Genomic DNA, 27,606 nt, shown 5'->3' on the forward strand with positions numbered 1-27,606 from the left:
CGTTTCCTGGGACAAATCCCTCTTCCCTCCCCGTTCCAGCACAGCGTGGGCTGGAGCATGCTGGCTCTGTTGTCCAAAAACTCACAGGATTGTTTATTTGGTGTGCAAGCTGATAACACACAGAGTCAAGGTATCGAGTTTGTGCAAAGCAGGGTGCCAGCCCAGTAACCTCACAAAGCCAGCACCCCCCCAAAAAAAATTCACACAGTGTTTATTCTATTCTTCATTCACAAAACTCTGCCCATAATTACATCAGATTCACATTTATTGGTTATCTGTCTTATTAATTAATACTCTGCGTCTTACTGGCTAACGCAACTCTTGCTTGCTACGTAGATCAGCTGCTCATGCCCTCTAGTGCCCAAGTTTTATGTCAGAGGGTTTCTTTGGCTGGTGCTCTATCAGGTGCGGATCCTGATGCCTCCTTGCCCCTGTTTGTCATCCCACTTTCTTCAAGGATTCTGCTGAGTTCATGTTGGCTGGCAAACCACCGGCTCAGGACCCTGCTGAGACCAAAGTCTTCCTTTAGGTTTAGACAGGTCTCTTGATTTAAGGTTTTCAGTGTTCTTTTCATTTATCATACACAAAGGAAGCTTAATTACTTTCTACAAATCATTAATAGATGCTAACCCAATTATTCCTTTTAGGTCATATTTTTCTCAAGCCAAACACATGGCTAGCTTAGAAAGAACGGGGCTTTACATCAGGCTCACAGCAGCATTAATTGGTTTGAATTTTCAGTCACAGTTTTACACTTGATTGTCTTATATCAGCTTCACCCTGAGGAGGTGGGGGTTGGAGGGCAGTGAGAAGCTCAGATTGGATAGGAGAGGGCATTAGTCCTCATCCCATCACTACAAGCCTGTTCCAGGGCCTCCCAACTCTCACAGTGAAGAAATTCCTCCTTACGTCTAGCCTAAATCTGCCCCTCTCCAGTTTATCCCCATTGCCCCTCATCCTATCACCACAAGCCTTTGTGAACAGCCCCTCCCCAGCTTTCCTGGAGCCCCTTCAGGTGCTGGAACGTCACTCGTAGGTCCCCTCGGAGCATTCTCCAGGCTGAACAACCCCAACTCTCTCAGCCTGTCCTCATTTGGGAGATGCTCCAGCCCTCAGATCAGCCTTGTAGCCTCCTCTGGACCTGCTCCAATAGCTCCATCTCATTCTTACGTTGGGGATTCCAGAACTGGACACAATCCTCCAGATGGTCTCACGAGAGAGGAACAGAGGGGCAGAATCCCCTCCCTCGCCCTGCTGGCCACGCTGCTTTGGATGCAGCCCAGGACACGGTTGGTTTCTGGGCTGTGAGCGCACGTTGCCGGCTCACGTCGAGCTTCTCATCCACCAGCACCCCAAGTCCTTCTCCTCAGGGCTGCTCTCAACCACATCATCCCCCAACCTGTACTGAAATCGGGGGTTGCCCCGACCTGGGTGCAGGACCTTGCACTTGGCCTTGTTGAACCTCATGAAGTTCACACAGCCCCACTTCTCCAGCCTGTCCAGGTCCTTCTGGATGACATCCCATCCTTCCAGTGTGGCGACTGCACCACTTGGCTTGGTGTCATCTGCAGGCTTGCTGAGGGTGCCCTCGATCTCGCTGTCTGTATCATTGATGATACAGACTCCATCCCTGGAGGGGTTCAAGGCCAGGCTGGATGGGGCTTGGAGCGTCCTGATGCGGTGGGAGGTGTCTCTGCCCATGGTAGGGGTTGGAACTGGCTGGGCTTTGAGGTCCCTTCCACCCCCAACCATTGCACGACTCATTCTACACCGCCCCCTAAAACAGCAGCCCCCCGCCGCCATTTTGCGCCTCCCTCCGCCCCGCCTCGAGGACTACATTTCCCATCATGCCCCGCGGCCGAGGGGCGGGGCGGGCTTGGTCCGTTGCCGTGGTGACGCGGCCGGGACTTGCCCGCGGCAGCGATTGGCTGCGGGGCGCCGGGTGTGCGGTGGCGTCAGGGCGGGCGCCGTGACGTCACCGGGGGGCGGGGCCGAGGGGCCGCGAGCGGGGCCGGAGGTGAGCGGGGTTGGGGGTGGGAGAGGCGGGGGGGGGGGGGGTGGGGGTACAGGGCTATGGGGGGGGGAAGGGGGGGCTGTGGGGCACGGGGATGGGGGGGACAGAGGGTGTGGGGCAGCGGGGGTGGAGTTTGAGGGGCAGGGGGGATGTGGGGTACGGGGACAGCAGGGATTGGGGGGAAAGGGGTGTGGGGGCTGTGGGGCATAGGGCTATGGGGCAGTGGAGTCTGTGAGGGGCAGGGGCTCTATGGGGCACAGGGCTATGGGGCAGTAGGGATGGGGTGTGGGGGCTGTGGGGCACAGGGCTGTGGGGCAGTGGGGATGGGGTCTGTAGGGGGCAGGGGGTCTGTGGGGCACAGGAAAGCAGGGATTGGGGGGACAGGTCTGTGGGGCATAGGGCTATGGGGCAGTGGGGATGGGATCTGTGGGGGAAAGGGGGTGTGTGGGGCACAGGGACAGCAGGGATGGGGGGGACAGGGCTGTGGGGCAGTGGGGGTGGTGTTTGAGGGGCAGGGAGGGTGTGGGGTACATGGGCAGCAGGGATTGGGGGAAAGGAGGTGTGGGGGTCTGTGGGGCACAGGGCTGTGGGGCAGTGGAGTCTGTGAGGGGCAGGGGCTCTATGGGGCACAGGGCTATGGGGCAGTAGGGATGGGGTGTGGGGGCTATGGGGCAGTAGGGATGGGGTGTGGGGTCTATGGGGCACAGGGCTATGGGGGCAGTGGGGATGGGGTGTGGGGTCTGTGGGGCATAAGGCTATGGGGCAGTGGGGATGGGGTCTGTAGGGGGCTGGAGGTCTGTGGGGCACAGGAAAGCCGGGATGGGGGGGGACAGGGCTATGGGGCAGTGGGGATGGGATCTGTGGGGGAAAGGGGGTGTGTGGGGCACAGGGACAGCGGTGACGGGGTGCGGGGCAGCAGGAATGGAGTCTGTGAGGGGCAGGAGGGTGTGTGGCGCAGGGACAGCAGGGATTGGGGGGACATGGCTGTGGGATGTGTGGGGCACAGGGCTATGGGGCAGCGGGGATGGGGGCTGTGGGGCACAGGGACAGCAGGGATGGGATGTGAGAGGGAAAGTGGTGTGGGGATGGGGGCTGGCAGGAAAGGGACAGCAGGGGATTGGGGGAATGGGGGGTGTGGGGTCTGTGGGGCACAGGGCTATCTATGGGGCAGTGGGGATGGGGTCTGTAGGGGGCTGGGGGTCTGTGGGGCACAGGAAAGCAGGGATGGGGGGACAGGGAGTGTGGGGATGGGGGCTAGGGGGAAAGGAGGAGCAAGGATGGGGGGACAGGGGTTGTGGGGCAGGGGGGATGGAGTCTGTGAGGGGCAGGGGGTCTGTGGGGCACAGGAAAGCGGGGGGGGACAGGGGGTGTGGGGGTCTGTGGGGCATAAGGCTATGGGGCAATGTGGATGGGGTCTGTAGGGGGCTGGAGGTCTGTGGGGCACAGGAAAGCAGAGATGGGGGGGACAGGGCTATGGGACAGTGGGGATGGGATCTGTGGGGGAAAGGGGGTGTGTGGGGCACAGGGACAGCAGGGATGGGGCGACAGAGGGTGTGGGGCAGCGGGGGTGGAGTTTGAGGGGCAGAGAGGGTGTGGGGTACAGGGACAGCAGGGATTGGGGGGACAGGGCTGTGGGGGTCTGTAGGGCACAGGGCTATGGGGCAGCGGGGATGGGGGCTGAGGGAGAAAGGGGGGCTGTGGGGCACAGGGACAGCAGGGATGGGGGGAGACAGGGGTGTGGGGCAGCAGGGATGGGGAGGAAGGGACAGCAGAGGTGGGGAGGCAGGGTTGTGGGGTCTATCTATGGGCTATCTATAGGGCAGTGGAGGTGGGGTCTGTGGAGGAACGGGGGGGCGTGGGGCACAGGGACAGCAGGGATCGGGGAGACAGGGATGATCTTTAAGTTCCTTTCCAACCCAAATTATTCTATGGTCCTTCAGTGGTGCGTCAGGTGAGGGCTTCTGTGGGAAGAAAGGATCCTGGAGCCCTTTTCTTGTCCGTCAAATCTTGCTGTTCTGCTCCCAGTCACACTCCTGCTTTCCCCAAGATCTTAGATAAAAGATGTTTACTTTTTGCACCTATGAATTAGGGCTACTGCCGCCCTCATGAAACGGTGGCACTGAAGCACCTGAGCTCCTGCAGGAGGTCGCTTGTCCCATGCTGCCGAGGCGTGTAGCTGGATGCAAGTATGGTGGGACTTGAGTGTAACTTTTAATTAGAATCATTGAATCGTTTGGGTTGGAGAGGGCCTCAAAGCCCATCCAGTTCCTCCCCCTCGCCCTCCCACTCCTCCAAGCCCCATCCAACCTGGCCTTGAACACCTCCAGGGATGAGGCAGCCACCACTGCTCTGGGCAACCCGGGACAGTGTCTGGCTCTCACATGGAAACATTTCTTCCTAAGATCTCATCTCAATCTCCCCTCTTTCATCTTCAAACAGTTCCCCCTTGTCCTGTCCCTGCACTCCCCAATCAAGAGCCTCTCCCCAGCTTTCCTGTAGGCTTTAAAAGTGTAGAAAATCCGAAATGAAAAGCAGCATGCAGGACATTGCAACAAGAGACCTGATTTTCTTTCACCTCCTGCTTCCCTCCTTTGTTTCGTTCTGCTAACCTGTTGCATTTTTTCCTTCCTCATTGACCAACTCCACTCTCTACTGTTCTGTCCAGCTGGGATCCTGTTGTTGCACTGAGCTTTTCCTCCCCAGATGAGGTTTGGCCTCCCCTTTTCCATATAGTCTAAATCCTGCGTGTGCCTAACCCACCTCACGTGATGTTTAACAGCCCTGTTTATGATCAGAGCTTCCAACCTATTTACAGAAACTAGTGAATTATGGCTCAAAACCTGTTTACGAGGTAGAACTGTTTTAGTGTCCCTGGACGGAAAATCAAGGCACAGAGAGGAACAGGGCCTTAATGTGCAGCTTGTCAGTGAAGCAGGAAAGGAAACCCACCCTCTGTGACGTTCCCAGCCATGCATTGGGCTTCCCAAAGCATCTGTCTGTCACCGACTGTTGCGTGGATTCAGACAGTGTCCTGCTTTACCTTATCTCAGCTTTGGTCACCTTCCCTTGCGGCTGCACTGCCAGGAGGCCTCTTGTGCATGCGTGACAGTCGTGTGCAGGAAAGAATTGGTCTGTTGAGCCCACACGTGTTGGAAAAGGCCCTGAGAACAGGACCTGGGTGAGCAGAGACAAACAGGCTTCAGATGTGCCACAGGGTCTGGGCAGTGTCCGTCACGGGGAAGCAGAGAGATCTGGGCATGGGAAGACAATGCTGCAGTGGCTGGTAGTGGTGTTGATGTCTTCAACCAGTGACCTGCTGGCTAAAGCAGCCTGTGTACCCTTTATCCTGTCTGCTCCGCTTCTCCCCTCCATCTCTCTTGGTGCAAAATCCATCCCTGCCTTCAGCGGGGAATTCGTTTCCCCTCCTGGTACAAACGTGCTCCGGGCTGTGCTGAGGTGGGAGTTTTCTCCGTGACTGATCATGCGTCAGCCAGGGAGACGAGAGGAAGCGTTCAGAGGGATGTGTTGGCAGGTTCCCTCCGTGCTTTGTGTGCGATGGCGATGGGCAAGTCCTGGCACTTACCTGTGAGCAGGAGGAGGTGAGCCAGAAACTTGGTTTTGATTCTCAGACCTCTCTGAGAGAGCAGTGTTACTCTGCGCTGCTGATTCAGGGCTGGGTTTTATTGCTGGTGGAGATGAACGATGTCCCAGTGGGGTTGTAATGACTTGATTATTGTTCCTCATCAGGAAGGTTAAAGAAAAACTTTGGGGTGTTTAGAAAAACTGTTTTCTGTCTTGCGAGAGAGGGGATGGGAAACCTGCTGCGTTCTTAGCGTCCTGCTGTGAAAGGGAGGTTGCTGTGTGTGGTTTTATGGCTCCCAGTAAAGCTGGGTGCTGGGTCTGTGCTCCATCTCTCACTGGTTGACCTTGGGGCAGGTTTGCCTCAGCCCCCCGCCTGCAAACCCAGGGGAATCGCTTTCTTCCAAGGGGAGTGTGATATTTTTATATTGCTGACCGCAAGAATGAGTGATCCTGATGCGAAAGAAGCTCCAGGGCAGGGGGTTAAATGCTGGTGATGCTGGGTTTATTGCCAACGCTCGGCTGCCATGCAGGTCATCCTGTGTTGGAGGCAGCAATGTGAAACGGGGCTCTTCCAGGGGGATGGGAGGAGCAGCTAAGCCTGGGTAATGTCAGTGAGGGTACGTGGGTTCAAGTAGCATCGTGTTCACAACATCTTTGTTTAATATGTTAGTCCAGTTAGTCTGCATAACTGAGTCTAAAAATAGAGCATATTTTCTCCAAGTCCTCTGGTTCAAAGCCTCACAGGCTTTTTTTCCCAGCGTTGGTCTCTTGCTGCTCTCCTGAGCCTGAAATGAGTCCAGTGCTATTTGCAAAGTTATCAGGAAAGCCAAGAGGAGTGAACTCTGTCGAATCCTTAAGTTTCAGCCACTTGAGAGGGAAGTTCATTAAAGTTGCAGTAACTTCCTGGCAGCGGCAGCTTCTTAAAGGTGGATTAAACAAGCTGAGTAAACAAACCACCTTATGGCCACCGTAGACCTTTTCCTAGCACCAGCTTCATGCTTTGTCATAAAAACTCAGGGTTATTGACCTGTAGCTGGGGGTGACATCATGCAAAGGGGACATCCTGATGCTTAGAGCTGAGTGAGGGGTCAGGGCTGTGTCTGTTGGGACACCTGGGCTTCACTCTACCTCCTGCCTTGCTGGAGCTACCAGATCCCAGGGCAGACGGTTGGACTACACGCGGCAGTGGCTCCTCCGCCTCCCCATGGCGCGAGGGGAGTCACCCCAGCCGATGGTTTCAGCGTGCGGTAGAGGGAGTGTGTGTTTAAATTTCAGAGCTGTCGCTGGATCCAGCCCAGTTCTCCCAGCAGCATAAATATCTGGCCTTCGGCACAGCCACGGAAATTCACGTTGTGTTCTCTTGCAGATTACTTGGGGTTTCAGCGCTGACATGGTAACGGAACGGTGGCTTTCAGCGACAGGCAGACGGGAACTGCGGCTCCGGAGAGGTAACTCTTCCCTTTTGCATGTGGGCGATCTCTCAGAGCACTTATTCTATGCCTTTTCCAAAACTCTGGATAGGGAAGAGCCTAGGAGGTGCGGTTTGCTTTCACCAAGTTTCACTTTTGCCCACGAGCTTAAGCATTCTTGGATTTCTTTTAAAATTTAAACTTTACGCCTGATTTTTGTTCAGTTTCTGAATGTAATCTTTGTGGATTATGCCCAGGAGTGTGCTTAGAGTATCATGGTTTAATCCTGTCTTCTGAGCTGACTGTTGCCGTCAAAGTACAGCGACTTAATATTGGATTATTTCACTGATTTTTACGACTGAAATTGGCTCTCAGGGAGAGGATATGAGATCAGGGACCGTACTTGGGTAAATAATCACCTCATGGTCCAGACAGGCAGCCTGGCAGCAGCGCAAATACCATCAATCACTATGTAGCTGCCTTACTGGGGCAAAGCAGAGCAGGTTACAGCCAAACTGGGACAGGGAAATTGAGGAGGTGGGTGACACGGGCTTGGGGGGACATCGTCCTGCCTGCAGACCTCTGAAGTGATGCCCTAAAGTCTTCGCTACCATTGCCCAGCACCCAAATACCACCCGTAGCTTCTGTCTGTCTGGATGGTTTTTTTTTTTTCTGCCACATCATGTCTAAGGTGTTTAGCGGGACAGGGATGAGGTTTTCTTTGTCAAGTTTGTGCAACTGCTGTGCTGTCTCTTCTGGCTTTCAAGACATGGACTTCCAAGGATCTCTGCAGCGTACGGAGGGGATTTTGTAATGAGCCACATGGGGTTTCGCTGATCAGAAGAGCATTGTTGTGTAGAATTGCTTGCTGATGTTCATGGTTCTCACTAGCGTGTTGCCTGTTGACAAATATGTAGTTTTGTGCGGTAAAGTTTCTTGCCTTTCGGGGAATATTTTGTCTGCAGCTGTTGAATTATGAACTGGAAATCTGCAGATGTGCTTAGAGACTGAGGAATTAGCACAACAAGAGAGTTTTGGGCAGCTTCGTGCAGCAGGACCCGACATGCAAATGATTCTTTTACACTGCTCGTCACCACTGCAGTCATTTTTGAGACGCCAGGACAGTCTGGTCAAGCAGAAGTGATTTCCATAGTGAGTGCAGATAAGATTTTTCTGTAGAACTATATTTTTTTTAATATATTTTAAACTCTGAAATGCACTTGCATTGGCAGAATGCCTAGGAAATTGCTTTCCCAAAGCAGGGTTTGGAGTGGAACGATTGATGCCTTTTGGTCAAGGAGATAGTGAAATGCATCTTCCCCAAAATAAGTGTTTTGGGATGTCGTTTACTGGAGCGTTGCTTGGTTGCAAGAAGGGTTCAGAGCAAAACTGACTCGAATTGCATCTTGTTTTCAGGATGACTTCTTGAAATGCTTTAATATTCACTGCTGTGATCGGGCTTTGAGCATCCAGATCCAGTGGGAGGTGTCCCTGCCCATGGCAGGGGGCTTGGAACTGAATGAACTTTGCGGTCCCCTCCAACCCAGGTCATTCCATGATTCTGTGATCACAGTATCTGGAAAATGTCTGTGTCCTCCAAGGATCAGCCAAGAGCTTGTGAATGTCTGAGTTCATTTGGGTCAAGTCTTTCCAACTGGCTTTGCAGAGAGCTCTGCTGTATCTATATATGTGTTAGAGTGCTTCCCTGGGGATCCCCGTAGACAGGTTCAGCTTGGAGATGTGAGTTTTGCAGAGGCTGTTTCACAGGGAAATCCTGACCAGGGAGGATGTGGCAGGATGAAAGCACAAGGCAGGAACGCAAACACTTCTTGTGGTGCTGGGTCAAGCCAGAGCACATCTCTGAGGCTTGTGGATGGCAGCAGCCGGATTACATCCATGCTAACCAGAATCGTTGCCCTCATGCTGCATTTTCTGGTTTGCCCTGGCCTGGGAACTGAAACTTCAAACAGCAAAAACCAGAACATGCATGTTTAACCCTGTGATAAAGATGTGGGATGGAAACAGGGAACAGTTCTGATGGTTTGAAAGGGCAGATGAGCTTTCCTACCTGAGCTGATAGGGAAGCATTTCTTCGATGGTTGGTAAAGATTAACTTATGTCTCATTAGGAAAGGCTTTCTCAGACTGGAGAGAGGATGGGTGAGATGGCTTGAAAATGAGTGCACTGACCTCGAGGATGGGAACCTAAGATCAAATCCCTGGCCTGCCTGACTTTGTGCAAACTATTTTTTAATGCAGCTCTTGATTTCATCTTAATGCGAATATTTCTGTTAATTCCCAAATCTGCTTTTCAATTTTGCATTTTATGGATTCTGCTGGAGCTGTTGGACCTTGAGAGCTGTTAATACCACAGGGGCGGATGGAGAGACCCCCGCGCCTCTGAAAAGAATCTGTAGGTTCTCATATCCATGGAGTTGGTGTTGTATTGTGGGGCTTGAGGACATGGGGACCTCTGGAGAAGGGTTTGAGAGCATGAGCTTGGAGCTGGAGCTTATGGAGCCCGCTGAGCTCCCAGCAGCTGGCTGGGAAGTTGGGAAGTCACTGACTCGCTGCTGTATCCCCAGGAAGGTGCCAAAGGCGTGAGGGTGTTATGAAAAGCGCTAATGTTTTGTTCAAGCATTTTGTTTCCTGGGGGCCGAGGTGGAAACCCACATGGTCAGAGCACCATCCATCCTCTAGTTGCCAGAGGAGTCTTGGCAGGGTCGTGCTGACACAATCGCTGCTCGTATCGCTACTGAAAATGCAGGGAGGCCTCTATTCCTCCAGTTGCCTCTGGCTGTGTGAATGTGGCCAAAACCAGTAAGGAAACATCATTCCCCTCGGATTCCCTGAGAGGGTGTTGAACTAGTTTGTCTAACAGGGTTATTCTAATGCTCTCCGGAGTTTTCCATCTGGAGACAGACGCGGTCAAACTCAGGCTCTGTCATTTTTCCTGCTTGGTGGTTGAAATGGAGAGGCAGCGAACATGGTGATTTGTTCTAATCATTTCAGCGCGTACGTTCCCAGGCCCTGCTGAATCATCTGAAGTTGTGCCTGGGCATCATTGCTCACAGTCAGCTGTGTCCTGGGATCAGAGCGGCGTGGCCGGTGCCCAGGGTGTTTTGCTAAGATCTACAAAACCAGGAACACTTTGCTGGGAGTCCAAGTGTAAGCATAACAAACCTTATAGGCTGGGGGATTTTATTTTTTTCCCCATGGGATCTTAAAATCTCAGTTGCTGCAAAGAGGAGAAGGTTTGCTGCTGGTTTTATGGGCATTTTTCTGGATCTGGGAGCACTGGCAGCCTAGCAATAAAACTGACAGCCTGCTGGGTGTTTGGCTCAGGCACACAAGTGTGTGTGTGATCCAGAGCGATGCATTGGCCTGCTGCTGTTGTTCTACCCCTCGCTGCTTTTCTGGTGAGCCGATTGCCCCATCCAAGGCAGGGGCAGCATTTCCTGGTGTCCCAGGGACGCTGGAACTTCACGGAAAACTAAGACAGGCCCTGGTGTGGGCAGCACTGCCAAATGACAACCTCACGTGCTGCCACCACCGGTGCTCCTGTGACAGCTCGTTCCACTTGCCACTTTCCTGGTTTTCCATTTAAATGCTGCTCTGAGTCCGTAACTCTCTGTGCCCACTGTTTCCTTGGGAAGTGTTGTTGCTGCTCCTCCCTTGTCAGCCCTGTTCTATAATTACTGATGTTCCTGAAACCGGATCCTTCCACGTGTCCTGCTTGGCTTCAGGAAGATGAGGGGTCTATAAGCAGCCTCGCGCTTTACTCCAGGGCACTCGAGGACTTTGGGAGTTTTGGAAGGCATCAGCTTACAGTAGTTTGGAGGGTTCTGTGAGCCAGCAACCTCCTCACCTTCAGCGTGGTAAAAGGAATATATCCTAGATGACTTCTCTGGGACTTCTGGAGAAGAACTAGGGATGTGGAACCTGGCACGTGTGGAGCAGTGGAGGAGATGCCAGGCTGGGCAGCGTGTCTGTGCCAGAGATGAGCGCGAGCCCATGGGTTCAGAGTCCCTCGCAGACACTTTTCCATCTCCATAACCCTGGGATAGCTCCGTGCCTTTCTCCCAGCAGCGTGTGTGCTCGGTTTGCAGCTGTGTTCCCAAAGCATTGCTGTGGCCTCATGTGCCCTGGGGTGCAGTGGGACACTGGTGAGACCGCTCCTTGAATCCTGTGTTCAGTTGTGGGCCCCTCACCACAAGAAGGATGTTGAGGCTCTGGAGCGAGTCCAGAGAAGAGCAACGAAGCTGGGGAAGGGGCTGGAGAACAGGCCTGATGAGGAACGGCTGAGAGAGCTGGGGGTGTTTAGCCTGGAGAAGAGGAGGCTGAGAGGAGACCTCATTGCTCTCTCCAACTCCCTGAAAGGAGATTGTGGAGAGGAGGGAGCTGGGCTCTTCTCCCAAGGGACAGGGGACAGGACGAGAGGGAATGGCCTCAAGCTCCACCAGGGGAGGTTCAGGCTGAACATTAGGAAAAAATATTTCCCGGAAAGGGTCATTGGGCAGTGGCAGAGGCTGCCCAGGGAGGGGCTTGAGTCACCTTCCCTGGAGGTGGACGAGGCGCTGAGCGACATGGTTTAGTGATTGATGGGAATGGTTGGACTCGATGACCTGATGGCTCTTTTCCAACCTGGTTATTCTATGATTCAATGAATCCTTTCTCCTTACCAGACTTGATGCTCTTCTCAAACAGAAGCACTTCTATGCTGTTTCTAGCTCCAAGAAGCCCCAGTGGTGTCACCTTTCTGATACCTTCTTGTTTCCTGGCTTTGTTCCTCACTCCAGCAGCTCAGACCCACGTGTCTGTCCCGCCTTGGGGTGCTCTGGGCTGTCCGGAGTTGACAGCGAAACACAAATATCGGTCAGCAATTGCCGGGGTGAGGTGTGCCAGTTTATTTGCTGCAAGTAATCTTGGAAACACTCTGTATAGGAATGTACAGAGGGAGAAGAGAGTCACAAGCAGTGTGACATGCTGACCAGAGCCCGGGGACGCCAGACTTGTGAGCGTGACTGCAAACAGGTGTCAAAATCCGTAGTACAGGAATAAACAATGACGCTTGGCACCGATGTGTTCCTCTGCACTTCCAAAACATGCTGTCTCTGAGCTAACACAGCAAGGAAAGGAGCAGGAAGGAAACACAGTAGAAGTCCTGGGTTTGTTTTTTGGGGGCTTCTATTTGAGGCTTTTTTTTTTTTTAAGGAAATGGAAGTGCAGGCGTTGATGGGATTTGCTGGAAGTCATGAAGCGAGACTCCAGGAAAGCTGGAGGAGGGGCTTTTTATCAGGGAGTGCAGGAACAGGATGAGGGGGAAAGGTTTGAAGCTGAGAGAGGGAAGATTGAGATGAGATCTTGGGAAGAAATGCCTTCCTGTGAGGGTGGGGAGGCCCTGGCTCGGGCTGCCCAAAGAAGTGGTGGCTGCCCCATCCCTGGAGGGGTTTGAGGCCAGGTTGGATGGGGCTTGGGTCACCCTGATGCAGTGGGAGGTGTCCCTGCCCATGGCAGGGGGTGTGGAACTGACTGTTCTGCTCTTCACTGCCTGAGCCCAGCTCATCAGAGGCTGAAGAGGGCAGGGAGCACCTCGTCTGGAGAGGGGTGTGGGGATGATTCCTGTAGAAGCATTAACCGGTATCTGCCATCTCGAGATCTCGGAGCTCATCTGGTGCGTGGTTGGAGCTTTTGGAGCCAGGGCTGTCTGCCGCTGCTGGGGGATGCGTGGAGAGAGAAGAGCAGCCCAGCAGATGCCTCTTTTGCACATGGTTGTCAGTTCATTGCCCAGTGTCTGATCCACTTCTGCGATACCTCTGACTCTCTGAACTCACCCAGCACAGGCGAGAAAGCAGGAAATTCCTTTTGGAGCAAAACAGCGTGACCTGTTTTGGAGACAGCATCAACTACGGTACGGAAAGAGAAGAATCTGATGAGTTTTGTAACCTTTTTAACTTCTTTTTTTTCCCCTCAGCGTCCAGGAAGTGGGTGAGTTGAAACATGCAGTAGATGCGTGATTTGTTTTGGCGAGCCTGGCTGCTGCAGGCAAGCAAGGGAATCCTGTGCCCTGTGCCACGTGCTCCTGAACAATTAGCAGCCACACAGTAACAGCAGCTCTGGCAGCACCGTGTCAGTTGGGCTCATACTAGTGAGACACAGCCCACCTAGAGCTGCGTAGAAGAGATCACGGGACTCGCTGGGGCGTGATACGATGTCTGAGCAGATGCTTCACGGGGAAGAGCTGGCCCTGAGTGTCTGCGCTGGTCAGGGCTGTGTGGAAGGGTTCTCTCTTCTGGCTGTAGTAGCTTATTTCTGCGTGTAGCCTGCCCTGCAGCCAAGACTTTGAGTAAGGGAGGAAGCGCTTGGGTAGTAAGTGCTGCTGAGCTCTCATTACCTAATGAGGGGATGTGTTGATCTTTCAGGAACAAAAACAAACATGTTTTCAGCGTTTGGCTCTCCTGGCTTGTGCACTTAATTACCTTTCCTGTATTGCGGCATCTGCTAAGCTCTTATTTGGCTTTAGTTAGCAGTAGCTGCTGTGTAGGAGGAGGAACAGAAACTGGTACTTGATCAGTAGGTATTGGAAGCAGTGACACAACCCAAGGGACATCTGTAAATGATGAGCAACTAGTGGCGGTCACTTCTATTTTTTTGTGGATCCAGTATGTGCTGCACGTCACAAAGCGCTGCTGTGCCGAGGGCTGAGTTCTCATCCTGCCCCTTCTAAAAGGATTCACTTCTCTTAACTGTGAAATTGGCTACTATTTTTGTCCAGAGGAATAAAAACGCAAGCCAGAAATGCTCCCACGCTGCATCGGTTTCCTTTCACAATTCCTGGTGACCTCTTTAACAGCAACTTGAGCAACAGCTTTGAGCGGGATCAGCTCTGTGACTTGGCCCATGGGAGGTCTGGACCTCTTTTTGGCACATTGCTTTGCCTGGAAACTCCCATTTTCCAGGGAAGGCTCTGGTGTGGTGACACAACAGGGGTTTGGTCAATCCCATCTGTATTTTAGAAAGAAACATGTGCTGTCCTGAAGGGGCTGGGGTAGGTGTCCTCTCTCTACCCCTGTGAGCACGCTGAAATTACCTCTTGCTTGAGCTCAGCTCAAGTGAAACTACACCTGCTTTAAAGAGGAGGTCCAGCTAATTAGGAGCATTTCCTCACACTCATTTTGTGGCTGGCTGACTGCCAGCACTGGGGTGTCTGTGTTGAAACACACGTCCCCTTCTCGTGATGCTTTGCTCTGCGTGCGAGACTGAGGGTGGGGAGGCCCTGGCCCAGGTTGCCCAGAGCAGGGGTGGCTGCCCCATCCCTGGAGGGATTCAAGACCAGGTTGGATGGGGCTTGGAGCCCCTGATCCAGTGGGAGGTGTCCCTGCCCATGGCTAGGGAGTTGGAACTGGATGGGCTGTAGGATCCTTTCCAACCCAAACAATTCTGTGATACGATTCTATGAGAAACTTGAATTGTCTGTCACGTCACCCTGTCACTCCTCCTGTGCACAGGCTGCCAGGAAGTGGGCACGTCCTCACCACTTTGTCAGCTTCTGCTTCTCCGGATGTGGCTCCAAAGTTTCCACACTCATCAGCGGTGAGGAGCTCTAGGGTCAAAGGGGACAAGTTGCAGGGTGATGAGCTGGAGGTTTGGATCTTGGTCAGCTCCAGAGAAGTTCTGCCTTCTTGCAGAAGGTCTGTGCTGATGATTTGTCTCCCTTTAATTCCTTTTAATTCCCTTTTATTCCTGGTTTTTGCCTCCTCTCATTGAGCCGTGTCTCTCCCCTTATTCCCACCATGTGGTTTAGCTTGGACTAGATGCCAGCTCCTGCTTCTAGTAAAGATAAACCTGTTGCCGTGCCGTTTGCAGCGTGGGAGCGGGGCAGATAGCAGGCATCTGCGCAAGCCTGGAGCCAGCAAACAAACAAACCCACCCTCTGCCAGCTGCAGGCTCCCGGGAGCTGCTGGCTCAGCCAGGGTTGCTGAAGTTCCTTGGAACCGGAATTGGGGCAAGGGCAGAGCAAGTCACGAGGTGTTTGCCCTCTTGCTCATTCCCATCCTGTGGGAAGAGGAAAGGAAACAGCTTTGACAGATTCTCCGGAGAAGCTTATGAGGGAATTCGTGGTCCTTGTCCTTGCTTCCATCCTCTTTCCATCACTGCCCAGTGACAGCTCCTGAATGTAAAAGGGGGGTGGCCTTGCCAGGCAGAACTCTCTGTCCTTCTCCCTGCAGCTCCTAGCTTGTGCGCCTTGCTCCGGTGGGTGGCTTTGTGTCCAAGGTGAGGGAGACAGGGTTATCCCTCCTCTGTGCCCCAGCTGGATATGGAGGCACCGAGCAGATACAGAGTTCCCAGGGTCAAGGTGGCCCTTTTGGCACCCTCTGCCATCCATGAAGTCACCCCCAGTGCCATCCTGCAAAGCTGCAACAACCGTGCCCATGGACAAAGCTCTGGGGAGCTCCAGCTTCCCAGGATCCCCCACTCTGAACCACAGGGGAACAGAGGAGCGTGTGTGAAACCCCAGCAAATCTCTGCAGGCTCTGCATGTGGTTGGGTTTGGTTGCCATGCCGCTGGCCCGGAGGGGAGGGCTGGGGGTCCACATCTCTCTGGGGACACTGCTGAGCTTGCTCGCTCCGCGCCGGGGTGTGCAGGCATGGACCCTGCCGTGCCTTTCGTCCGGGCAGCAGCTGTCTCGGCCTCTCATCTGCTGAAGGCAGAGGGTGCAGCCTCCTGTGTGAAATCAATCCCTTTTTCTCCTTCCTCTCCCTCTGTTTCTCTTGTTTAGAAAACAGGGGAATGGCTAAGGGAAAGGCAGGTGTGCAAACAGTTCTTGTAGCTTCCCTCTGCCCAGGCCCCTGTGCTCTTGGCCTCTGAGGAGATATGAAAACAATATATTCAGAGCCTTGTGGGTGAGGATGAATAGGGAGCAGCCCTGAGGAGAAGGACTTGGGGATGCTGCGGGATGAGAAGCTCAACATGAGCCAACAAAGTGTGCTCGCAGCCCAGAAACCAACCGTGTCCTGGGCTGCATCCAAAGCAGGGGGACCAGCAGGCAAGGAAGGGGATTCTGCCCCTCTGTTCCGCTCTGGTGAGACCCCACCTGGAGCCCTGTGTCCAGCTCTGGAGCCCTCAGCACAAGAATAACATAGATCTGTTGGAGCAGGACCAGAGGAGGTCACGGAGATGATCCGAGGGCTGGAGCACCTCCTGTATGAGGACGGGCTGAGAGAGCTGGAGTTGTTCAGCCTGGAGAAGAGAAGGCTCTGGGGAGACCTTGGAGCAGCTTCCAGTGCTGAAAGGGTCTCCAGGAAAGCTGGGGAGGGGCTCTTGATCAGGGAGTGAAGGGGTTGGATGAGGGGGGAATGGTTTTGAGCTGCAAGAGGAGAGATTAAGATGAGATCTTAGGAAGAAATGTTTTCCCGTGAGGGTGGGGAGGCCCTGGCCCAGGTTGCCCAGAGCAGGGGTGGCTGCCCCATCCCTGGAGGGGTTCAAGGCCAGGTTGGATGGGGCTTGGAGCCCCTGATCCAGTGGGAGGTGTCCCTGCCCATGGCAGGAGGTGGAACTGGATGTGCTCTAAGATTCTTTCCAACCCATATCATTCCGTGATTCTGGTAAAAGCTTTTCTCTGGCTCTTCAGCCACTCTCGGAGTGGAATGCCAGTCCTTATCCTCTCTGTAATGCTTGCATGCACATGGGGGGGCGCTTCACTGCAGCCTGGTGTGTCTGTGTGCATCTCACCCTCTGCTTTCCCAGTTTTTGGGGCTGCACACCCCTCTGTAACCAGACTGTGAGCACAGTTTTGGCGTTGCTTTGGTGGGTTTTCATGTCATGAGCTCACTGCCACCCTGGGAGTGCACAGCCCTGAGTGGGCCTGGTGGGTGGAGGGCTGAGGGATGCAGCTGGAGGAATGTGCCCGTGTTATGAGGAGCGGCTGAGAGAGCTGGGGGTGTTTAGCCTGGAGAAGAGGAGGCTGAGGGGAGACCTCATTGCTCTCTCCAACTCCCTGAAAGGAGGTTGTGGAGAGGAGGGAGCTGGGCTCTTCTCCCAAGGGACAGGGGACAGGACGAGAGGGAATGGCCTCAAGCTCCACCAGGGGAGGTTCAGGCTGAACATTAGGAAAAAAATTTTCATGGAAAGGGTGATTGGTCCCTGGCAGAGGCTGCCCAGGGAGGGGGTTGAGTCCCCTTCCCTGGAGGGGTTTAAGGGATGAGTGGACGAGGTGCTGAGGGCCATGGTTTAGTGATTGATGGGAATGGTTGCACTTGATGATCTGGTGGGTCTTTTCCAACCTGGTGATCTATGATTCCAACAGCAGCGCACCATGAGGCTGCTGGGGCGAAGCAGAGGGCTACAGCTGCAGTGGGTTTAAAGCCTGTGCTGAGTGCCACAGACAAAGCAGAGCTAATGAGAAGCTCATTAAGCTGCTGCTGGATATATTTTCCACTGTAGAGTAGTTTCTTTTGCTACAAGCTTCCCCTTCTAACTAGTGTTCGGGCCAAAGCCTTTTCCTGATGCTTGTACATTCATTTATATATAGCCTTCTAAACGATCGAGCTCGTTACCCTCCATCTCTGATGAATAGGTTTTCCTGCCTGTGTGCCATGTCCCACCACGCGGGATGTGTGAGAGGAGGCCAAGGATAACACAGCCCTTGAATAGTCTCTTAGTGCTGTTGCAGAGGCACGAGAAGGGAGTGCTCTGCCCACATCTAAGCACCCGTGTGCCTGCTCCTGGTGCAAGCTCTCCTTGAAACAAAACCATCTGCCCCACAGCCTGAATTCCCAGCGGAGTGGGGTACAACAAGGCCCCCGCGGGACACCCAAACTCCCTGGGGGATGACGTGAGTCCTGGCTTTGCGATGCGTTTGCCTTCAGCCTCCCACGTGCAGGTTTTGTCCTCTCCCTCAGCTGCACGGAGCTCTGACCTCGCTCGGTGCTGACAGCTTTCCAGGGAATCCAAGGAGCTGGCTGCGGCTCAAGTTGGAAGCGCTGGGCATGAGGGTCCCTCTGGGGGAAGGAAAATGAGCCCAGGGAGTCCTGGGTCACTGCTGCTCTCCCTCAGGAAGCCCTGGGCTGGGCTGTGGTGTGCGTTCGGGGCTGGGATCGCCCTGGCAAGAGTCCCGTGTACGCAGCTTGCTCGCTGCACTCTGATGTGGGCATGAAGGTGCTGCATCCGTTTAACTCGTGCCTGCAAATCAAGTCTTTCCTGGTGGAAGCTGCGTTTCGGTGGCTTTTTAAATGGATATTCAGTGTATTTCCACTTTAAAGAACTGGATGTAATTCTGTGTAAACTGGGCTTGAGGAATTGATTAATTGAGCAAGAGACAATTCAGGAACTGAGGTACTTGCAATATGGAAAGAGGCTCCAGGAAAGCTGGGGAGGGGCTCTTGATCAGAGAGTGCAGGGATGGGATGAGGGGGAACAGTTTTCAGCTCAAAGAGGGGAGCTTGAGATGAGATATTGGGAAGAAATGTTTTCCTGTGAGGGTGGGGAGGCCCTGGCCCAGGTTGCCCAGAGCAGGGGTGGCTGCCCCATCGCTGGAGGGGTTCAAGGCCAGGTTGGATGGGACTTTGAAGCCGCTGATCCAGTGGGAGGTGTCTCTGCCCATGGCAGGGGTGGGACTGGCTGGGCTTTGAGGTCCCTTCCAACCCAAACCATTCCATGATCTGGAGGTGAACAGGCACTGGGATGTGGGGGTGTGTGCTGGACACTCAGGTGAGATCCAGCGTGGTTAGGAGGGAGGTGGGAATGGTCGTGTGATGGTCATGGTATGGGTGATGTGTCGCTTGCTCAGATTTTATTTTTCCTGTGCTGTTTGGGATGGACTAAGGCAAACAAGGAGCGGAAGCGCACGGGGGGAGGACCGGGCTGTTCCTCCCACAGGAAACCCAGGATTAAGACACTAGCTGGATTGTGCAGCCATTGCAATCACGCTGCTGGATCCCGTGGCTGAGCACGGCCCAGCAGCTGCGCGGAGCAACAGCAACACATTCAACCCAGCAGCTCTTGGCAGCAGAGTCGGGGCCAGTTACAACACGAGGAGTGAAAATAAACACAACCGCTGTAGCTAACAGTGCTGTGATGGGAGGGAGCACGAGCACAGGGGCCAGCAGGAAGCTATCAGTCTTGCAGATGGATCGCATGGGCCAGGGACTTTAAGGCACCGCCAGCTCCTCCAGCATCTCCCACGATGTCCTGATTAGCTGCTGCCCTCAGCCTCAGCTCTGCCTTGGCTGGGTGGAAGGTGAAGCTGGTGTTCCCTTAATCTTCCTGGTAGCACTGGCTCTGTCAAACCTCTGCCTTGGCTCCCACTGTGGCATCCCAGTTCTGGGCCCCTCCCCACAAGAAGGATGTTGAGGCTCTGGAGCGAGTCCAGAGAAGAGCAACGAAGCTGGTGAGGGGGCTGGAGAACAGGCCTGGTGAGGAACGGCTGAGAGAGCTGGGGGTGTTTAGGCTGGAGAAGAGGAGGCTGAGAGGAGACCTCATTGCTCTCTCCAGCTCCCTGAAAGGAGGTTGTGGAGAGGAGGGAGCTGGGCTCTTCTCCCAAGGGACAGGGGACAGGATGAGAGGGAATGGCCTCAAGCTCCACCAGGGGAGAAAAAAGGAAATTAGGAAAAACTTTTTCACAGAAAGGGTGATTGGGCAGTGGCAGAGGCTGCCCAGGGAGGGGGTTGAGTCCCCTTCCCTGGAGGTGTTTAAGGGAAGGGTGGATGAGGTGCTGAGGGACATGGTTTAGTGATTGATGGGAATGGTTGGACTCGATGTTCCGGTGGGTCTTTTCCAACCTGGTGATTCTATGATTCTATGATCCCAGGGCTCTGTTGGCTCTGGGGGACATGGTCTGGGGCAGTGTTTCTGCTGTGGGACCTGCAGGTTAGGGAATCCAGGTCGCCTGTGTGGCATCTTGGCTGGTTTGTGGTCTGAGTTCTGTCTGCTGGGCTTTAGATATGATTCCGGTGAGGTTTTGCTTCCTTGAGACCTCTAAAAGGCCCCTGGTTGTGCTTGTCTCCCTGGATGAGGAGAGAAAGCGGAGCAGGATGAGCGTGGTTCCATGCTGGTCTGTGTTCACCATGCATGTCTCCCTCTGTCCCGCAGGCTAGCAGGAACAGCCTGGTGGGGTCCATCTCGGATAGACGCGGATGATGCCAGAGCTATGACAGGGACTGCAGTCTTGGCACTGAGGGGTGATCAGTTATGGAACAACTACAGGAGGAAGTACCTCAGGTCAAGGAAGAGGAGGAGGAAGAGGCAGTGAAGGTGGCAAGCGGAGCCTCGGACCCTAGTGGAGGACCAGACAGCTCACTGCCTTCGAGCAGCTACACAGGTGAGCGGAGCTGTGGGAGCTTTTCTTTCCCTGCAGCGTCCAGGCATCCTTATTCTCCAGGCAGCGTGCTCAGCTGCAAAGGGCAGAGGACCTGCCCGTGAATGGAGTTCGGCTTGTGTTAATCTCTTCCCTTTGTGAAATAACACAGCGAGAGCCAAGCTGTGGAGAGGCTTAATTCCTCCTCTGCAGTCACGGCACAGCTGTTGGCACCAGTTTGGGAGATGGTGATTAAAAGGACAGGCAGGAAACATTGTGCCCTAGATGAGGACGACTCCCAGGCCGCCTGAGAACGCTTCCCTGGCCGTTTCTTGAAGTCCTCAGTGTAAAATGATTGTAGGAGCTGGGGGAGAAGGAAGAGGCTCCTCCAGAGCTCGGGGCGTTCCAGCTGAACAGCCCTGTGCCAGCCGCCTGCCAACTGGGGATTATAAAATTTGCTATCTCGGTTTTGTTGCCTTGACATGAACAACAAAGGGAAGAAATTGGTGGTGATGGCGAGTCTCTCAGCTTCTGGAGGCACCCTTGGCTCCATGCATGGCCTCTGCCTGCAGCCAGTGCCTGATCTCAGAGCCCGACTGCCCAGATGTGATGCCAGCAGCAGGCCGGGACCGTGCTGGAAATCCTTTCTCAGCCTCATGGCTGGAGGAGTTAAACACAACGTGGGGTCTTGCTGTTGCTGTACGAAAGAACAGATCCGTTTTTGTGTTTGCAGACCTTTCACAGAGCTCCTCTCCCTCGCTGTCGGACCAACTGCAGATGGGCTGCGAGGAGGCGGCCTTGGGAGCGCTGAACGTGGAGTGTAGGGTCTGCGGAGACAAAGCCTCGGGGTTTCACTACGGCGTGCACGCCTGTGAGGGCTGCAAGGTACGTACGCCCTGGGGAGGGCTGGCTTCAGCCAAGCAGACACTAGACCCCAGGGAGCACGTTATCCCTTCAGACAAGCAGGTTTGCAGAACGCAGGGATGCTGGATGGAGTCATTATCAAAAAATCATTTGCAACCTGTCCAGAGAGCATGGAGAGTAGAGGCAGGCACATAAATCCTGCCCTGGGGGAGGCAGCTGAGGTGCGTGTGACCCAAATCTTGCCCTGTCATGCTTTACTTTGTAAGGCAAATCCATCCATTGCCACATAGACCCTGGCTTTGCTTTTAGAGACGCTTTCTGTGCAGTGATCAGCAGCGAGCTGTGTGTTTATCCCTCTGGGATCACTGGCCGCAGCTTGGATGCTGCTCTGAAATTCTTTCCCCCACAGCAGATGCCAGCAGGGCTGTGTTAGTGGCTCAGGTCCTGCCAGACATTCCTGCAGGCTGGACGCAGCCCGCAGCTCGTTCCTCCATCCCTCCCTGCTGGCTTCCTGCAGTATCACACACCTGATATCCAGCACCAGACCATGGGCTGGCCCCCATGGTTCCTCCTCTGCAGCCCCCATCTCCCACTGCACCACCTCTTCTTGAGACAGAGACTCTGCTTGTGTCAGAGACACTCAGGGTTCTTCCTGCCACCCAGCTGAACCTCCATGAGGCTCCTGGGAATAATAAACCAACCTGGTCCCAAACCACAGGTGCTAACGCTGCTGTTCCTTTGTCTTCCTCCTCTACGTCCCGCTCTGTGCCACCTACCCGCAGGGTTTCTTCCGCCGGACAATCCGCATGAAGCTGGAGTATGAGAAGTGCGAGCGGAACTGCAAGATTCAGAAGAAGAACCGGAACAAGTGCCAGTACTGCCGCTTCCAGAAATGCCTCTCGCTAGGCATGTCGCATAACGGTGAGTGTCACCGCTGTCCCCGGGCCTGCCACGGTGCCATCTGCCCTTCTGTGAAGGGTTCGCAGAGGAAGGCTGGGTGTAGCTTGCTTTGTCCCGTGGCTCATATCTTTCAAACCCAGCGTTTTGAGCCTTTGACTCTTCATCCCTTTCTTCTGGACGAGAAGGGGCTGCTCATTCCCACCCTGCAGGCTGACTGTTGGCACCTGGCTGTCTCTTACGGGTTGACCCAGAGGGAAATGGAGGACACAGATTGCTCTGCTCTGCTGGGATGGTTAAACTTCAGGTGTAGGCATCTTGTTCCTGGCCAAGCGAAGGTGTTTATGTGGGAAGCGAGAGCCCAGAGGGGAGTGGGGATGGGGGCTTAGTGTGAGGCTGTGTTGGCAAGGGTAGCAGTAATGGCTGGTTCAGGAAGGTGGTGATGCCAGAGATACTGCAGCCCTGGAGGAGCATCGTGGTGCGTAGCTGCAGGTGTTCAGAGCAGACTGCTGCCTCCCTGGATGCATCTCCTGGGGTTACCCCCAGTGTCCTGACCCATCAGCTTTGTCTCCTGAACAGCAATCCGCTTCGGCCGCATGCCGGAGGCCGAGAAGAGGAAGCTGGTGGCAGGGCTGACGGCGAGTGAGATCAGCTGCCAGAACCCGCAGGTGGCCGACCTGAAAGCTTTCTCCAAGCACATCTACAATGCCTACCTGAAAAACTTCAACATGACCAAAAAGAAGGCGAGAGGTATCTTGACCGGGAAGGCCAGCAGCACCCCAGTAAGTTCCCCTCCCCGGGGCAGGCGGGGTTGGCCATGAAACGACACGGGAGGCTGTTCTCTGGGAGATGCTGCACATCTCCCTCCTGCTGGAGCTGTTCCACGCGCCCCAGTTCCCAGCGGCAGCCAGGTGGGCTCTACACCCACTGGGAAAATTCCCGTTGCTCCGCAGGCTTGTGCTGTTGTGGGTAGCCGTGGACGGCCCGGGCACTGGCCGGCAGACAGACGCGAGTGTCCTTGGCAGAGCCGATATCTCGACTTGCCGCAGCAGGTTCCTAACCGCTTGCTTCTTTTCCAAGCAGCCTTTTGTGATCCACGACATAGACACTTTGTGGCAGGCAGAAAAAGGACTGGTCTGGAAGCAGCTGGTGAACGGCATTCCGCCCTACAAGGAGATCGGGGTGCACGTCTTCTACCGCTGCCAGTGCACCTCGGTGGAGACTGTGCGGGAGCTCACCGAGTTCGCCAAGAGCATCCCCAGCTTCATAGGCCTCTACTTGAACGACCAAGTGACTCTGCTGAAGTACGGGGTGCACGAGGCCATCTTTGCCATGCTGGCCTCGATCATGAACAAGGATGGGCTCTTGGTGGCCAACGGGAACGGCTTCGTCACCCGCGAGTTCCTGCGCAGCCTGCGCAAGCCCTTCAACGAGATCATGGAGCCCAAATTCGAGTTCGCTGTGAAGTTCAACGCGCTGGAGCTGGATGACAGCGACCTATCTCTGTTCGTGGCTGCCATTATCTTGTGTGGAGGTGAGTCCTTCTGTACTTTTAGGTAGCTGGGGCTGGGCAGGGGGAGCTGAGCTGGCCTTGACATCAGCCAGGGTTGTCTTAGGGGGTCAAGAAGAGCTGAACCATTCCAAACCCGAAGCTTCTACGTGTCAGTGATGCCTAGCAAGCTTGGACCAGGAACAAGGAGCACAGAAGCGGCATCTCCTTCTTGTATGCTGCTGTGGGCCATGTTGTCCAAGGGCAAGTCCAGAGAAGAGCAATGAAGCTGATGAAGGAGCTGGAGAACAGGCCTTATGAGGAACGGCTGAGAGAGCTGGGGGTGTTTAGCCTGGAGAAGAGGAGGCTGAGGGGAGACCTCATTGCTCTCTCCAACTCCCTGAAAGGAGGTTGTGGAGAGGAGGGATCTGGGCTCTTCTCCCAAGGGACAGGGGACAGGATGAGAGGGAATGGTCTCAAGCTCCACCAGGGGAGGGTCAGGCTGGACGGAAAGGGTGATTGGGCAGTGGCAGAGGCTGCCCAGGGAGGGGGTTGAGTCCCCTTCCCTGGAGGGGTTTAAGGGATGGGTGGACGAGATGCTGAGGAACATGGTTTAGTATTTGATAAGAATGGTTGGACTTGATGATCCGATGGGTCTTTTCCAGCCTGGTGATTCTATGATTCTATGGTTTAGCAGGCATGGTGGTCTTGGGCTGGCAGTTGGACTGGATGAGCTTAGAGGGCTTTTCCAACCATAATGGTTCCATGATTCTATAACGCTACAGCTACTGTGCTCCCTCTCCACAGACCGTCCTGGCCTGATGAACGTGAAGCAGGTGGAGGAGATCCAAGACAACATCCTGCGCGCGCTGGAGTTTCACCTGCAGTCCAACCACCCGGATGCCCAGTACCTCTTCCCCAAGCTGCTGCAGAAGATGGCCGACCTGCGGCAGCTGGTGACCGAGCACGCCCAGCTGGTGCAGAAGATCAAGAAGACGGAGACGGAGACGTCTCTGCACCCGCTTCTGCAAGAGATCTACAAGGACATGTACTAAGGACCTGTTATTTATGCGAATGAAGCCATGGATTCCCAGCAAAGACTCTGTACAGAAACAAAGAATACCTTTCCCTGTGTCTTCCATTTCTTCTACTGGAAACTCTTTTCTACGTGACCCTGACATACGGTACATAGGGCGAGATGCTGTTAGATTTTACAGCCACCACCTGCTAGGCCGGGGTTTCCATTAACACACACTAACGAAGTACAAATGCAAATCCTAAGCTACTGTTTCCGTTACTGCGGCCCAGCTCTTCAGCTGCTCCCTGGGGCCTCTGGAGCCAGTTGACATGGCCCGGATGGTGCTGTTCCTGCAGCAGAGGATGCTCCGGGCGTTAGGAGACCTGAGCGGGGTGTCCGGCAGGGCCAGCAGCAGCACTTACAACCTGTCTTTCTTTTCTGTTTTGTATTGCACTCCGAAGAAAAAGTCCTGAGCCGTGGGCACTGGAACGAAAGGCAGTTTCTTTTCTCTCTTTCCCAAAGAAAAGCCAGAGTATTTGAAGACGGGTAGGGCTGTCCTAGCTCAGCTGCAGCCCCCCTTCACTGTGCAGCGTATTCCTGTCTCCCAGAGGGATCGTGTGGTCTCTGCCTTCCCGCGAGTGCCGAGCGGGAGCCCCTCGTGCACTGCTTTGCCCTTGCTCCTGTTGCCCCTCGGCACCTTATGAGAGAGGGAGGGACGGGGAGGTGGGAAGGAAAGGGTTTAACTCATCAAAATTCACCTTCAGAGCAGAGGCCAGAATCTCTGTGCTTCTCCAGGCTGTTCTGCACAGTTGTTTGTCACCAAAAAAGGTCTGTGTGGGGCCTGGAGGAGGCCTGGGGCTGGTTGGGGTTTTGGTGGCAGAGCTCACGGCTTGTCCTGGAGCTCCTTTCCCGAGCTCCAAGGGGCTCTGGGGGTTTTGCGAGGCGGTGTGGGCAGCTCACGATGAGCACCAGAGTGAGCAAAGCCTGCAGCAACAGGTGCTTGGGCACCAACCTGCCTGTTACGCTATAAAACAGCATAAATGCCAAGTATTTATAACAAGGGAGTGGCAGGGTGGGATGCTCCCAGTGAGCAGGAGCTTCCTGGTGAGTGCAGCTGGGGTGGGAAAGCTGCCCTGTCCTCTGCCCCCATCCCTAACGGTGGCAACTTCTGCAACTTCTCACAACCCTAGTGAAACGCCGCGGTGCTTCCTGCGCCCGGGACGGGGTCCTTGCCCCAGGGCTGCGTCCCCCAGGCTCTGGGAGAGGGGTTGGACCTGGGAAGGGCTCAGTCCCCTCTCAGGATGATGGTGTGTGACCCAAGAAGTGGCACTTGCCCGTGTGCAGAGCGTGGTGCCCTGTGTCCCAAGCCGCCTTATTGAAATACTGATGTTCCCAAGGAGGAGTTGCGGGAGCAAGTGAGTCGGTTTTATTGTTTTCCTCCTCTTCACGGTAGCACATTTCCCTGGTGCAATAATTCCTTTAAAACCAAAAGGGGAGAGCGCTGGGCTTCCCCTCCATGTCACAGGGCTGGCCGCTCCCAAACCTGCCCCTACTGCTGCCCTCCAGCTCCTCACCGTGCCTCAGTTTCCCCACCCTCTGCCTTCCTAGCCCCTTTCCCCTCCCTGCCTCGCCGGGGTGTTAGGAATTCCCATTTCTAAAGCACTTTGAAGCCCTCTTGGGGAAGGCACCAGAGACAGGTGCGTGCCACTTGGCACCCGGGGGATTTCTCCTTCCCAAAGCCGCCGGCATCCCCGGCCGGAGCCGGCACGTGGGACTTGCATGCTCATCACCTGGGGAACAGTTTGCTCTTCCCTCTTCGACAGCGTAACGACTCCCAAACTCAAATGTATATTTTTGCTAGAAGTACAAACCTCCAAGTGTTTTTAATAATATAAATAGTGTCCACAAACTGACTTGACTCTAAATAAATCCGAACTAAATATTTAAGAACCTGAGTGTCCAGCCTGTCTTTGTGGGATTTCTCGTGTGTGCCCTTGGGAGGCGGTGGGATTTGCTGTGATTTCCAGCCATTTAGCCTGATTCCCAGTCTTGGAGCTGCTGTTTTCCTGCTGTGTTTCTCATCAAATGTGAAAGCAGGGAGAGGCAGCGGTGAGCAGGGTCCCAGCCTCAGCTGAATTCTCTTTGTTCCAGAACTTACCTGTGGCCTTCACTGTCACCCTGAGCTTGGTGAGGATGGTTGGGCTCAAGGACGGCTTGGCTGCAGCTACGGTGTTCAGTTGTGGGCCCCTCTCCACAAGAAGGATGTTGAGGCTCTGGAGAGAGTCCAGAGAAGAGCAACGAAGCTGGTGAGGGGGCTGGAGAACAAGAGGAGCCCCAAAAAGGACTTTTCACTTGGCACTGGCAACAGCTGCCCAAGCCCCCACCATCCCAGGGGTGCACACACCAGCCCCCACAATCTGCATCCCACCCTCCAGGCTTTCCGCTGCCCATCGCTCTGAGTTCCCGGGGCCAGATCCTGCCCTCCTCACCTCGAGGATGACTCCTTTCTGGAGCAGGCTCTGCTTCTTGGCCGTCATGACGAAATAGTGAGTGTCATCCTTGTAGTAGACGATGTTCTCCAGGTCGATGCCTGGTGATGGGGAAGGGGCTGAGCTGAGCCACGGGGCAGAACCAGGGCCACGGGGAGCCCCCACACTGGGCTTACCCACCAAATGTCCCCTGCAATGGGGACAATTGGGACATTTGTAAGGACATTTGTCATTTACAGGCCTGAAGAGGAACGGCTGAGAGAGCTGGGGGTGTTTAGCCTGGAGAAGAGGAGGCTGAGGGGAGACCTCATCGCTCTCTCCAACTCCCTGAAAGGAGGTTGTGGAGAGGAGGGAGCTGGGTTCTTCTCCCAAGTGACAGGGGACAGGATGAGAGGGAATGGCCTCAAGCTCCACCACAGGAGGTTCAGGCTGGACATTAGGAAAAAAATGTTTCACAGAAAAGGTCACTGGGCACTGGCAGAGGCTGCCCAGGGAGGGGGTTGAGTCCCCTTCCCTGGATGGGTTTAAGGGACTGGTGGACGAGGCGCTG

The 27,606-nt window shown here is 54.6% G+C and overlaps 1 protein-coding gene across 4 annotated transcripts; it reads left to right on the plus strand.

Moving 5' to 3' along the window:
* Positions 1–1,998: 1,998 nt before the first annotated feature.
* Positions 1,999–26,517, plus strand: PPARD (peroxisome proliferator activated receptor delta). Of its 4 annotated transcripts, XM_069875966.1 has the most exons (8): positions 1,999–2,017; positions 6,963–7,044; positions 20,095–20,323; positions 21,033–21,184; positions 21,946–22,084; positions 22,640–22,842; positions 23,141–23,594; positions 24,357–26,517. In XM_069875966.1, exons 3-8 carry the CDS (start codon positions 20,194–20,196, stop codon positions 24,602–24,604), a joined length of 1,326 nt encoding a protein of 441 aa, XP_069732067.1. In that variant the 5' UTR covers positions 1,999–2,017; positions 6,963–7,044; positions 20,095–20,193; the 3' UTR covers positions 24,605–26,517. The 4 variants fall into 4 exon arrangements, with proteins under 4 accessions (XP_069732067.1, XP_069732066.1, XP_069732069.1 ...); XM_069875965.1 differs by lacking the exon at positions 1,999–2,017 and having other exon boundaries at positions 6,888–7,044; XM_069875968.1 differs by lacking the exon at positions 1,999–2,017 and having other exon boundaries at positions 6,888–7,044; positions 23,144–23,594.
* The last annotated feature ends 1,089 nt before the right edge of the window (positions 26,518–27,606 follow it).

The sequence above is a fragment of the Phaenicophaeus curvirostris genome, chromosome 24, assembly GCF_032191515.1.
Source record: "Phaenicophaeus curvirostris isolate KB17595 chromosome 24, BPBGC_Pcur_1.0, whole genome shotgun sequence".
NCBI classification, from domain to species: Eukaryota; Metazoa; Chordata; class Aves; order Cuculiformes; family Cuculidae; genus Phaenicophaeus; species Phaenicophaeus curvirostris.

Bases quoted from the DNA above. Each gene is read 5' to 3' on its own strand.
- PPARD (XM_069875966.1), top strand. From the start codon at position 20,194: ATGGAACAACTACAGGAGGAAGTACCTCAGGTCAAGGAAGAGGAGGAG. The intron at 22,843-23,140 runs GTAAGTTCCCCT...TTCTTTTCCAAG, and splicing joins GGAAGGCCAGCAGCACCCCA to CAGCCTTTTGTGATCCACGA. The intron at 23,595-24,356 runs GTGAGTCCTTCT...CCCTCTCCACAG, and splicing joins TGCCATTATCTTGTGTGGAG to ACCGTCCTGGCCTGATGAAC.